The sequence below is a fragment of the Calliopsis andreniformis genome, chromosome 10 (assembly GCF_051401765.1).
Source record: "Calliopsis andreniformis isolate RMS-2024a chromosome 10, iyCalAndr_principal, whole genome shotgun sequence".
NCBI lineage: Eukaryota > Metazoa > Arthropoda > Insecta > Hymenoptera > Andrenidae > Calliopsis > Calliopsis andreniformis.
This window is the reverse complement of record NC_135071.1, coordinates 16,993,207-17,005,889: the sequence shown is the minus strand read 5'-3', so window position 1 is coordinate 17,005,889 and position 12,683 is coordinate 16,993,207. Positions and strand designations below refer to the sequence as shown.

The 12,683-nt window shown below is 45.2% G+C and overlaps 1 protein-coding gene across 9 annotated transcripts in view; it reads left to right on the top strand.

The window, feature by feature from the left end:
• The window catches only part of Nfi (Nuclear factor I), a 75,283-nt gene that overhangs the window by 1,205 nt on the left and 61,395 nt on the right, over window positions 1-12,683 (top strand). Inside the window, exons 1-2 of one of the 9 annotated variants that reach the window (XM_076387774.1) lie at window positions 6,268-6,436; window positions 9,211-9,634. The exons of the other annotated variants lie outside the window; for them this stretch is intronic. Of the exons in view, the coding sequence (XP_076243889.1) occupies window positions 9,632-9,634 (3 nt within the window). The 5' untranslated portion in view covers window positions 6,268-6,436; window positions 9,211-9,631. Of the gene's footprint in view, window positions 1-6,267; window positions 6,437-9,210; window positions 9,635-12,683 lie in introns of those variants that run through there. 9 annotated transcript variants of the gene reach the window in all.

Here is a 12,683-nt window from a genome sequence, read left to right as displayed (position 1 = left end):
AGGGTTGAAATATCGTTAGCAGTCTTCAAAAAAATGTCTCAGTTACTTCATCACCATTTCTTTTCTGTGATATTATTTCCAACTGGATTGTCAATCGTGGATTCACTCGAAAGGAGTGGATCACAAGCTCCAGGATTGGAAGATGTCTCGAGCACGTGCGACTCGCGTGCACCGCGAAGCTTTCCAGGCAGCAGTGATCGCGACGCATCCGGTAAACAGCGTTGTTTTCGCTCGTGTTCATGGAAACTCGTCGATTCTGTGATTCACCTCGCAACGTGTTCTTTCTTTCAACAAGGAATCGCGTTTCTCGACGATTCATCGCTCTCCGTCGCGAAAATTCTTCACTAAGCTCAGTGGTTGGACTTCCTTACAGTTCTCGATCGTAGAATACCAGAAATGTGGGTGATTATCTGCTAGACGTGGCCAATCAGAAAATTACGTAATCATCCTAAAGCTGGGAGCTAATTGTTTAGCTTCGGGGGTGGTCTGTTAGCGTCGCTGGTCAATGGGGACTTTTATCCACGCTTGAAGTGTTAGTGGATGGCGAAGCTATTCTGTCTTGGCTCGTAGTTTGAAGAAATAAGTAGGAAATGAAAAGGAATAATTGTTGAATAAAATTTTAGGGATGGTAAGGAGATTATTTCCACTTTTTTTATAGTTTCAAATATTGGGTATTAAATCTCAGTTAGAAAGATGTGCATTATAAACTACTATTACATTAGAGATGAAGAGTTATATACAATTCATACTTCTCACACATCCCTCGACATTTGACATCTTAATTGCCCAGGTATTGGGACATTTACCTAACCCAAATAATCATATCTCTAGAGTCACAAAACTGAAATAAATCTCCAACATCAGACTTCAGTACCCCAATCGCTCTCACTCATAAAAATAGAAATTTTCCAAAAATCCACATTCCTTTAACACCAATATCCCCTCACTCAAGGACCCTCAGCCATTCAATGGCACAGTCAACCACAGCAATACCAACAAAAGAAAAGGAAAAAGGAATTAGTAGTGGGAGGCACAGAGTATTTAATTTATTAAGCCCGCAGCGCCTTCGGTTCTCGCGAGACAGAAAAAGACGAGGGCGTAAAAAAAGGGGGAAGAGTCTCGTCGAAAGAGGATTAGCGAAGGAGGGGCGTGCACATAACGCGGTGTCAGAGGGTGTCGGCCGGCGACGTGGGGCGCGATATTCGAGGGGTGGCGAATGCAACGCGATCAGTAACGCTGCACTTGGACGCGGCGCCCGAGCAGCGTTGGCTCGGCGCGTGTAAATACCGATGCACATATAAACACGTCCTGGCGTATATTGGCGGGCCGCACGCGAACCTGTCCGGGATTGTTCCACGTGCTTGCCGTGTCCCGATCGTTCGAGTTCCATTCTCGATCCCCGTCAGCTGATTTTCAGCAATGCAGCTTTCATTTACGCGCGGAACCGTCCCCACCCCGCTCAACCCCGCTCGACCGTAATTATGTAAGGAATCCGTGGCACTATTTATACCGACAATGACGAATCTTACGTAACCCGAAGTCACGTGGCACAATCCCGTTTCTTATATTTAGATTGCCCCATCGCGCCCTTCGACCTCCGAGCCTTCTGTTCTTGCCCTTCGATGACTGGGGCCGATGTGGCGCTGGGTTTGTTTGCTCAGTCCGCGTTGTTTGCTTTCACGTAGGTGTCTGATCAACTCTGCTAGTCTTGGACGAGGATTAGGCAGACTCGACTTGATTCGATGCTGACGATGATGGGTTCGCTATTTAGGGGATTTATTTCGGTTTTAAGGTAGACTAGCTAGATTCAGGTTTATCGAGAGTTCAGGCTTGGCGTAGTCACTTGTCTGGGTACTCAAATTGACTTCTTTAGGTGACTTAGGTAATCACTGAGTGCTAAAGAATTTTACAGTTTTTCCAGTTTTTTTAAGCTCAAGGATGCAGCGATTTCTGTTTTAATATTTGGAATATAATTTGTGTCACAAGTAAGAGTAATCAGTCGTAGACTATACCTAGGGCAAGGGGTTAAGATTCTAGGCTGAGAGGGATCATAGAGTAAGTCCATCGCTTCAGCTTTTTCCCCAGTTACAAATTGAGGACAGTTTGCGGAGCAACGTGGGCAAAAGCTCCGTGAACTCTTTGCCGCGGCAATCGGAATTTCGTAGCCCACTTAGACGGCGAAATGTCGCGTGGATATAGCCGTGGAGGGTTCGTTGTCCTCGGGGAACCGGCGTCCTCGCCTCCAGCAAACTTAGAACAGTCATTAGCGCGGCGAACACGGTATTTACTCTGGGTGGTGTGCTCCGATATGTCGGACGCGTGCATTACCACCGTGATTCCCCTGTGCCTGGCCGATCCTCGATCACCTCCAGCGGGAAAATTGCTCGTCACGTGAGGGACTCCCCTGTTCTTTTCGCTCTAATCGCTTTTAATATTAGCACCTCGTGAGTTACGGTGAACTCACATGCACATTAGAAGAAGTTTTTTTTTGACAAACTGGGAAGGGAGGTCCTGTGAGCTCTTAGGTTCCTAATTTCTGGAGGTTTAATCTATTAGGCCTGATGCACACTAGGGAAATTCTAACGCGTTCTCGTTGCGATTATATATCTGTCTTCATTGTTTGTAATTGGGAAAACAGAGAAAAATATATGATTGCAACGAAGGCGTGCGTGAAAATATCGTTCGTGTGCATTGGCCCTTAACCTTAGGAAGGCGAATGGTTTCGATGGTCGCGGGAGACGAATGCAGGGTCATTTTGACTTACAGTAGAATTTTTATTGGTAACTAGTTTTGGGGAGAAATTTGACATAAAAACTCATTTAGAATATCGTACACTTTATTTCTCTTTCGTTTTTGGTACACTAACATGAGATAAGTGTATTTTATAAAACTCGTATAAAACTCTCAGAGACTTCAATAACCCTCTCCCTTTCTCCCTCACAACGATCACCTTGACCGAGGTCACGACTAACCCTAAACACCCATCACGTCCAATTGGAGAGGAGACTCCCACCCTCAGAAGCAAATCTCAACTCCTCGCATCTCGAGACAGTAGCAATGCTCACCCCATTTCGTTTACGAAACCGCCCCAGCCAATCTGTCTTATCTCCCGCGTATAAAGTATCGGCTGGCGCGTCGAGGGGGTCGGTGTCGTGGGTGGTGGTCCTATCAAAAATTGCGAGTATCTGCACAGCAGGGGGTCCATGCATAACGCGTTCTCTATCTACGCCGAGAAGTCTATGTCAGTGTCTATCTTATGGCAGACTGAGAGGAGTTTGGCTATCGATCGCGCTCACAGCAGCCGCGTGCTCGCCACCCTCTCTGTCTCTTGCTCTTTTTCCTCGCCCTCCATCGCCGTTGCCGCTTCTTCTCACCCTCTTTCCATCCCCCCCGCGCCCCCTGTCCTCGGTCCAGCGACGGAACACGCGGACCGTCCCGCAAAACACGCTTCTACAAACGTCCGACATTCGGCCGTCCGTTTCTTACTGCGGACTCCAGGCGAACCCACCCCCTTTCAACCCTCTTTCAACCCTCATACTCTTCCTCCTCCTCCTCCTCCTCGCTGTCTACTTTGTTTCTTACAGGGAGAGGGTCGGGTCTTCGCAGCGCTTAACCCCGCGCGATCGCGAACGTCGCAGGATTTATGGGGGTGAGTTTCGGACTCGCGGAGCTTGAGTTAGTGGGGGGTCGATTCTGTCGCACTTGTTGGCTGGCTGCTGCTGCCTTCCTTGAGGGGATAGGGGACTGATGGGAGTCTGATTGGAGGCTAATTTTTGGGTGAAGATTCTTGGAGGAAGGGTGAGATTTTTTGGAGGCTTTGAGGAGGGAAGATTGAGGGTGGTTTTTGAGAAATAGCAGAGGGTGATGTTTAGGGTTTTAGTTTGCAAGATTCTTTAAATTAGGGATTTTCATATCTTCGAATATTCGAGTATTTAAATATCGAAGCTTTAGGTATTGAAATATTCTTAATATTGAATTTCAAATTTAAATTTCGTCGATTTTTTTTCCCCGTTTCTGTGTTTCTCAGCTCGCTGAATCGATATGTTTTTCCGCAGTATGCAAGTTCAAGCGTAAATGCATCGAATCTGTTTTTCAGCTTCCACAGCATCGAACGGTTGATTCACAATGCAAGCCTATTTTTAGCGTATGGAAAAGTCTATTCTCGTTGGTTTTTTTCGCGGGTTTATTGACGCGAAAAGCGGCAGGCAGGACAGCAGCGTCCACGGGGGGATTAAAACGTGGCAAGAATCAGTTGTACTGTTCCGCCTTCTTCGTCGAGTTTCGCGCAATTTGCTGATCGCCCTCTGGGACGACCCCTGTTAGAGGCAACTGTCGCAGCGCGTGAATTTTACGCTCGGTGGCTGCTGAAAAACGACAGAGGAACGCTTCTGCGGGCAATTCCTGCAACTTGGAAAAAAATTCTGGTTCAGCGTTTACCAAAATGCGCGGCAAACTTCTCTGACCTACATATATAGGAGTTTCAAACTTCGAGGTGAACTTCTCTGCTAGAAAAGTTAGCATGAGTTTCTTAACAATTCACTAGCTCTGCTACATTCAGTGCAGATATTTTCTGCATTCAAGCATTTTTGTTTGGAGTTTCTACTTCTACTCTATAATCAGGATTCTGGAAGGCGAATATACAATAATTTGAAACTTTTTTTGAAAAGACAGTTTGTAAACTTGCTTCGCTTTTTTAAAGGAATAAATAGATATATTATAACATTTTTAATTTTAGTTTTAGTACTTGTGTACTGTAAGTTTGATTCGACAGTGAATTTTGATTTTTAGTTTCTTTTTTAATAAGAATTCAATTTAGAAAAATAAAATTTAGTCACTTTTAGTAATTTAAGTTATACGTAGATTGTTCTATAAAAACAGATATAATTTGCTTAGAGCAGTAACAACCCTTATCAAATTTCTGTGATTCTCGAGTAAGATCACGTTTTAATGGTCAGAGTGGGCTTCAAAGGTTTCAAGGGTGATGTATTTACAATGCTCTTCTAAAATGAACTCCCAATATGAAAATCTTCATATGTATGACTCAGTGTGTCTCATTTCGACCCAGGTTGATCCATCTTGTTTCAGTTCGTCCCATCTCGACCCAAGTCAACTCAGATCAATCCATCCCACCCTAACTCGTCCACATCTTATCTCAGCACGGCCCAGTTCGTTTACATCTTGCTACAGCTTGTCTCAGCGCGTCCCAGATCGTCCATACCTTGTCTCAGCACGCCCCGTCTTAATTGAGATCGACCCATTTCATCCCACTTCATTCATACTTTAGCTCATTCCAGCTCGTCCTATCCCTTCTCAGCACGCCTCATCTCAATCCAGCTCGACCCACCTCTTACCAGTTCACCCACATCTTGTCTGATCTCGTTTATATCTCAGCTCATTCCAGCTCGTCCTATCCCTTCTCAGCACGTCTCATCTCAATCCAGCTCGATCCACCTCTTCACCCACATCTTGTCTGATCTTGTTCGATCTTGTCTCAACTGGTCTCGCCTCGACCCAGCTCCACTGCATCCTGTCCCATCACGTCTCAGCTCGTCTCACCTCAACCCATCTCCTACCATCTTGCTCCAATTAATCCCATCTGGACCCAGGTGCGTCCATCTTCTCCCATCTCGTCCCATCTCGTCCCATCTTCTCTCATCGCCGATCCGCTGAGAATCCCCGCGCGGCTGTTCCCTCAGAGGATCCAAGAGGGGGAGAGCCCCGTATCCGAGTCGTCAGGTCGACGGGAGGGGACTCCCGAAGCAGGGTAGAAAGAGAGAGCGAGGAGTTGCGTCGGTTCGAGGGCAAATCTAGTAAGCTAGGACAGAGGCTATTAATAACTGTTTGGGGTGCCGTACCTGGCCGCGGCGCGGTGCCTTCGCCGCGCGTCTAGATACGCGCGTCTCGACGGCCGGCGTCTCAGTGTCGTCGCGACGACCGACGTCGTACCCGTCGCTCCGGCGTCGACGGTCCTCCTGCTCTGCCTCGCGCTAGTCGATTTTCCCTGCGTGGCTCGCGCCACTCGCGTCGCAGACGTCCGCTCAGTTCGTCTTTCTCCGGCGATTCAACGCAACCCGCGGAGGAGCTCGAGGCGACTCTTATCCGCGTAACGGTACCCAGTGCGCCGTATCGCGAGACGATCGAGGAACCGATCGAGGAACCGATCGAGGAACCGATCGACAGGCCACTCAGTAATCAAATAGAAATCGGATCGAGTGGATCAGTGACGAAGGCTCGGTTCAGTGACACGAAACCCGACCAGTGAGGGAAGGCCCCTGTGCTCGATCCTGCGACGCGAGCGTCGTGCTCCCAGGACGATTCGCGGCTCGTAGGATCAGCTGATCGAGAGTGGCTGATCTCGCGAAGGAAACAGGATCGAGGATCCTCTTCACTTAGGATACCTTCTCTCTATAAGAATCTTTAGCCTTAGTCGTTGCTAGTAAGTAGAGAGTGCAACTCGATGTCGCGATTTTCCACGGTTCTCTTTCTTTTTGTGCTCTGTGTTCTATAATTGTGCTAAGGCCTCTTCGAGGAAACTTGATCGTGGCTCGCGGGAGGAAAGTAATTATGTAATTGATAGAACGATCGCGAAACGCACCTGTCGACCGATTTTCAGGGAGGAGGTGCTCCCGTCGGGTCTATCTTCAGACGGGGATCGTCGAGGGAACGTAGCCTCCGTCGACGCGACGGGATAAACATCCTCCGCGCGCAGAATCCGCGCCGATTTATTGCCGACAACTACGCACCAAAACTCGCCTTGCAAATAGATGCTTCCCGCGACACGTGTGCCCGCCAGTTGCCCCCTTCGTCGTCCAGAACCTCTTCCTCGGCGAGTTTTCGCGATTGCTGGGGGATATCGAGTGACGCAAGTCGATTGATGATTTTTCGGAAGTGGAGTAGTTCTGGAATGTTCCCTGGCTCTTCGTCGCGAACTGGGGCGCGGGAGTTTGGTACTTTCGCGCGGTTATCTTTAACCCTGCTGCGTTCCTTTTGGACGTGTCTTAGGTAGAAGGATGTTTATTATTGGCGTGTCGTTACAGATGCAAATGCAGAGGTTTTTATTATGATCATTTAAGGACCAGTTTTCTTTTGTGTCCATGGGAGAAGTTCTTAAGTGAGACAGGGGCTTCAGCGATAAGGGATTTCAGGATTGTAATGTCTAGATTCTAGAAAATGTATATAGTGAATAATTGTTTCGTGTTTTTAGGAAAATTGTGAATCTCATTACAAGAAATGAAAATAATTATTGAGTATTAAAAAGGGGAACGTAGTAGGGGTACTAGACACTAGTTCCTGTAAACTATTTCCTTTGCAATTGGAGTACTATTGAGGAAAATGAGAAAATGCTTTCTTTCTGAGGGATGGTGCTGTATTTTTTTCGCTAGGCTACGAATTCTAGATACAGTGTTTCTTCGACGTAAACTTAGACTTACTGGCGAGTTCATAACGAAGAACATGTTTTTGAAGCCAAGTCCCGTACTAGTGGCCCAGTTTAGTTTTATCAAAAATGTGAATTGCAATGTACAGCAAGTATAGCCTGTTTGGTCTAAGTGACACTGAGTCTCATTTTACAGTGTTGGTAATTTTACTCTGGTCTATTCAGAGTATAGTCTTGAACTTCTATGAGCAGCCACGTGTCAACTCAGCCACCCTTAGCAATTCTTCTGAGCTATTCTTCAGCATAATTTTCTCGAAAAAATTACCATCTTTCATGTTTCTCCCAAGTGTCACAAGAATTTTCTTAAAATCTTCAATTTTCTCAAACTGAACCTATGTTTCCATAGTCCCCTGACCCACAATTGTGGTTCAAGACAAATTGTCTGCTTCTGCAAGAATGTTCATTAAATTCTCTGCTGAATACTTTTGATATTATTACTTTCACGAAACTCGTGTTCACTTTTCGAGTGTAAAGGTTAGTTATCACCCTGTTAGTGAATCTCACGTTCTAGAAGAATGGTCCCTGGCCGCCCCCTCTCCCACGTCCTTGCCCTCCCCGTGGTTTCTTCCGCGATGACGACGGTCGCGGCGTCACTGTGCGCCACCTCCTTAACGCCTTTGATTTTTCGTTCGCCGTCCGAAAATAACAGCGTGTCGTATAGATACGCGTGCACACAGTCGCACCACTCTTGCATATGTGCAAGCCAAAGCGTCGCTTGTGCTCGAGCGTTCGTCGAATCGCGGTGACAAAGCAGCCGTGTCTCAGAGATTTTCTGCTGGCCTCGCTAAAGTCTCAGTCTCGTATCTTTTGTACTCCAAGTGTGTATCTACTCTCTGGTGAAGTCTCGACACGTCAGTATTCGATATAATCTCTCTTCTATATTCGCTGTAGCCCCAAATCGTGTAGAGAAGAAAGTTCTGTCTGTAGATACTGTGACTCACTACAGTGACTGATCAAGCTATAAGTACATACTTTGAATACTCATTTAAGTACTTGAAGTTTGGACGAAAATGGAATTGAAAATTATATTTCACATTCTTATTATATTTAAAATTGAATTATTTTTGGCACAAAAGTATTTATTTATTTATTTTTTCAAAAAGTATATGCACAGTTTGTACATAAAAGAATAAATGTAAGTTATGGATATATACAAGATTAACAATTGAGAGGAAAGAAAAAGAAATAGACAAAAGTCCAAGCAATTCATGAACTGGAGTTATTGATCAAGAGGAGTTAGATTGTTAATTTTGTTATTATAAGAATAAGAATTTATAGAAATCCTAGCTTTCTCAGATAGAAGTAAGTAGAATATGCAATATTTTTGTCTGATCATAAGAGTTTGGTCGCCCACTGTATGATTCATTCTGAAAATACCACCACGTGCAATCACAAGTGTGAGTCGACTTCAGAAACGTGTCTCTTGGCGTAAGCTAGTTACTCAGTTCATATCAAGGAAACACTGTATTGTACCAGGTTCTTTTCTTCTGTCGATCGAGTTCGGTATCCATGTAGTTCGCCCGAAGTTCGAGAGCAGTGTTTATAGAAAGTTTGGAAGCTTTCTCCTCGCAGTAGCACGCGGTGAACGTCTCCTCGAGAAGCATACCCCAGTAGTTCCACGAAAGCGCGCAGAACTTAAACTTCCAGCTAGCTAGATCTAAACTTCCCTGAAAGAAAATCTTGAACCAAAAAGCCACGATCGAGTTTCCCCCACGTCGTATACCAAACTCCCTCGTGACAGAGCAAATCGTGAAAGGTCCCTTTTCTCGCAACAGAAGCTCATCATCTGAAGATCTCGCCGCTGTCGTCCACGCCGATCCAAGATCCTTGAAGAGTCCCAGTGACCCTGCAGCGAGTCCACAGGCGAGCCCACGCTGACCTCTGTCTGACCTCGAGCCAAGCGCGCTCCAAGAGACGATCCAGTTGCAGGAATCAAGAAAGGCTTGCGAGAAGGAATAGCGACTTTGACCCTCTACTTGGACCGAGCTTGGTCCCCTGAAAAAAGGGCGAAGGGAAGGAGCAAGGGGCGCAGAGGTGGTGCAGATGAGGCCACGATCTATCTTCGACAGGGTGGCGGAGGAGTATTGCGACCCTGACGGTTGTTACTGCGAGAATCGGTGCTTCTGACAGCCGGACGGCAGGAGGGACAGACAGACGGTAGTGTGCCACAGCAGCCGCAGTGCTTGCGAATACTCGATGGTTCGTGTCGTTTGACGCTTGTTCACAGGCCACCCTTGTGTTCTTCCTCGACCTAGTACACTTACCTTCCCTCCTTGCGCACCTTGTTCTCGTTGCTTCGCTCATGAAAGCGTAATCGTCGATTGGGCTGTTTCGGGAATCTGTGGAGGATTCGGGCTCTGTGGATGGTTGCGAGACTGGATTAGGTATCTGAAGGGGGTGGGAGGTCTGGGATTTGGTCTTGTCTCGGGTTCTGCTGGCTGTGGAGCGTGATGGTGGCTGAGATTGAATGGGGGTGAAGTGGTAACTATTAAGTGTATTGAAAATGTACAGACAATGTGGAATTTTTGTATGAGCGGGGTTGTTATGGGTGATCAGTTGGAATCAAGTGTTTCTGTGACAAGGTAGAAATTTTTGGATACTTCTTTTTTACTTGTATGAGATTTCCTACGAACAATATTGGAATTAATATTCAATTCTGAGAGGACCTGGGGTATCTACAAATTTTTCATACTTCTGAAGTCCTCAAAACTCTAAACAGATACTTCAATAGTTAAACGCTTGGATATTTCAAAAGCAGAAAATTCAAAAATTCAAATACCTATATAGAAACTTTTAATACTTAAAAATTGAAGTACAGCTGTATCTAAAAATTCGACTCCTTTTTGGAACATTTAAAATATTCGAAAATCTGCTTACATAAAAAGTAAAAGAAATTGAAGAACATCTCAGTCCTTCAAACATAAAGAACTTACATTTTTAAATATTAGAATATTTGAAACTTCAGAGATTGGAAGACTTAACTCCTCTGTTCTCCGAGCTTTCCTCAAATTCCCACGTCCACTCAGGCCTAAACAAACATCCCCCGAAAAGGGGTGGAAATTTCTCACCCCGACGCTTCCCTCCCCAGCTCGCCGTCAGCTCGATCGCGAGTCATTAGCGTACAGCTCGTCCACTCGATGCTCTTTCGATCAAAAGCGCATCGCGTCACGACTCGATGGTTTCGGGGGTGGCGGCGGCGTGGGCGTGGGTGAGGTGGCGGTGGATGAGAGCGCGTACGTTATTGTTCCGACGATGAATATTCCGCGGACGGGGGCTGATCTTCATGCGAGAGTGCTCCATAGAGGAAGTCGCCGAAAATTGATCCCCCGTGAAATGATGTTTACATCCCCCTTCCGACCGCGGTGGCATTTCCCTCACAAAGGGACGATCGCGCGGGGATGCACGATCCTCGACCTACAATCGACCGTACGAAGTGGCCTTTTCCCCCCTGCCCCTTGGTCCCGCGACCGGAAAACGGAGATTCATCGACGTTTCGATCCGCCGGAAGAGCTCGGAGCAGCGATAAGGGGAGCAGCTTCCTTCTCCCTGATGTCTGAGACCTTTTTTCCTTCCGCTGACGTCCACTCGCCTGGGGGACGGGGCGACTCTCGAGAACAGATTTCGACTCGGTTCAACCTTCGACACCGAGGTCCTGGTAAACGGGGATTGATTCTATAGGGTGTTTCAGAAGCAGTATACATTGTTGTGCACGAGTGTTTGGATATTTTGATATTATGGGAAATGCATGAAGTACGTTCACTTCTCTTCGATTAAAATTCTGTAGTATACAGGGTGATCAGTTTATCTGGAAACCCTCCATGTGTTCAACACCTATTTCAAGGGTTCCAGTTAAACTAATCACCCTGTAGTTCTGGATACAGACTATCTCAGACGATTATTGTATGAGGTTTACAAATACTGTTGAGAATAATGTTTGGTATCGGTTAGTATATGTAATAAAGTGTATTTCATGCATTTTCACTAATGTGAGAGTGTTCAGATACTTCTGCATGGTAGTGTAAGTGGAAATTGGATTGTGTAAGAGAAAATGAGTCGAGGAAATGGGATTAAATTTTTTAGTTCTGGATTTTGGGTTTGAGAAAGTTGATTTTGGATTTTGGTGTTATGTGTGAGTGTATTGGACTCATTAGAATATTAGAATATGATTCTGAGAGTTTGAGGAATGGACACCGCGCCTGTGAGACGTTTCTACTTGTACCTGCTGCAGTAGATACATGCAGTCAGTGGTCAGACACTGTTCTCCTTACTATGCATCTTTTAAATTGTACCAGTGTACATTTGTAAGCGGTGAGAGTTCGATATGCAAAAGATTGTGAACACTTAAAAAATTGAAAAAGCTTAAAATTTGGAATATTTAAATGTTTGTAAGTTTTGTTACCTTACGATTTCTTGTTTTATATTCTGTATAAGGGTGAATTAAATTCTTCTGAGGATAGGTGCTCTCGAGTGAAACAATAGAAGTTGTTCGTTTAGGGGTAAACTGTACCTTTTCTTTCTTCTTCGCTGCTGAAAATCCAGCATGCTAATTTATTCCAAAAATGATTAAAAGGTCCACGCATGGTAAATCCACTGCATGAAGCTAACCCATTCGACTCTTCGAGAACAGGAAAAGCATTCCATATTTATATACGTTATAGCATGAACCTTCATTACTTAAATTTTCCCTAATTGCATTCCTTCCACCCTCCAGCTGGAACTAAATAATACCACCATAAATACTAAGTTGATTTAGAAATTTCGTGACAAATTTAAAGATAAGTCAAATCTATTCGCCAGTATTATATATACCTAATTTATTTTTTATTAAATTCTACCTACTTTAAATATTTTATTTTAACTTTCCAATATTTTAACATTTCAAACAGAAGAATTTGTCACATTTTTCCAATCAACCTAATATTACAATACTACTTAAAATCCCATAGTTTTTCTCAGGTATAATTTCCCTACAAAAATTTCTAAACCATTTATTACTTAAGCCTCATAGAAAAAAAGGTCATAAACTTTCACGAAACCCTCAGCCAAGTCCCATACTAAATTCTCGGAATTGACCCCCACCTCGACAAGGGACGCTCAGTGTTTTCCTCAGTGTCAAAACAGTCCTTGCCCGAATGTCGAACGATAAGGACGTCGGCCGAGGGTTTGGTGATCAGTGAAAGAGTGCGAGGGTTCAGTCTCGTTTTCGAGGGATGAAAAGCGACATCCCTAATCAGTCGTCGTTACCGTG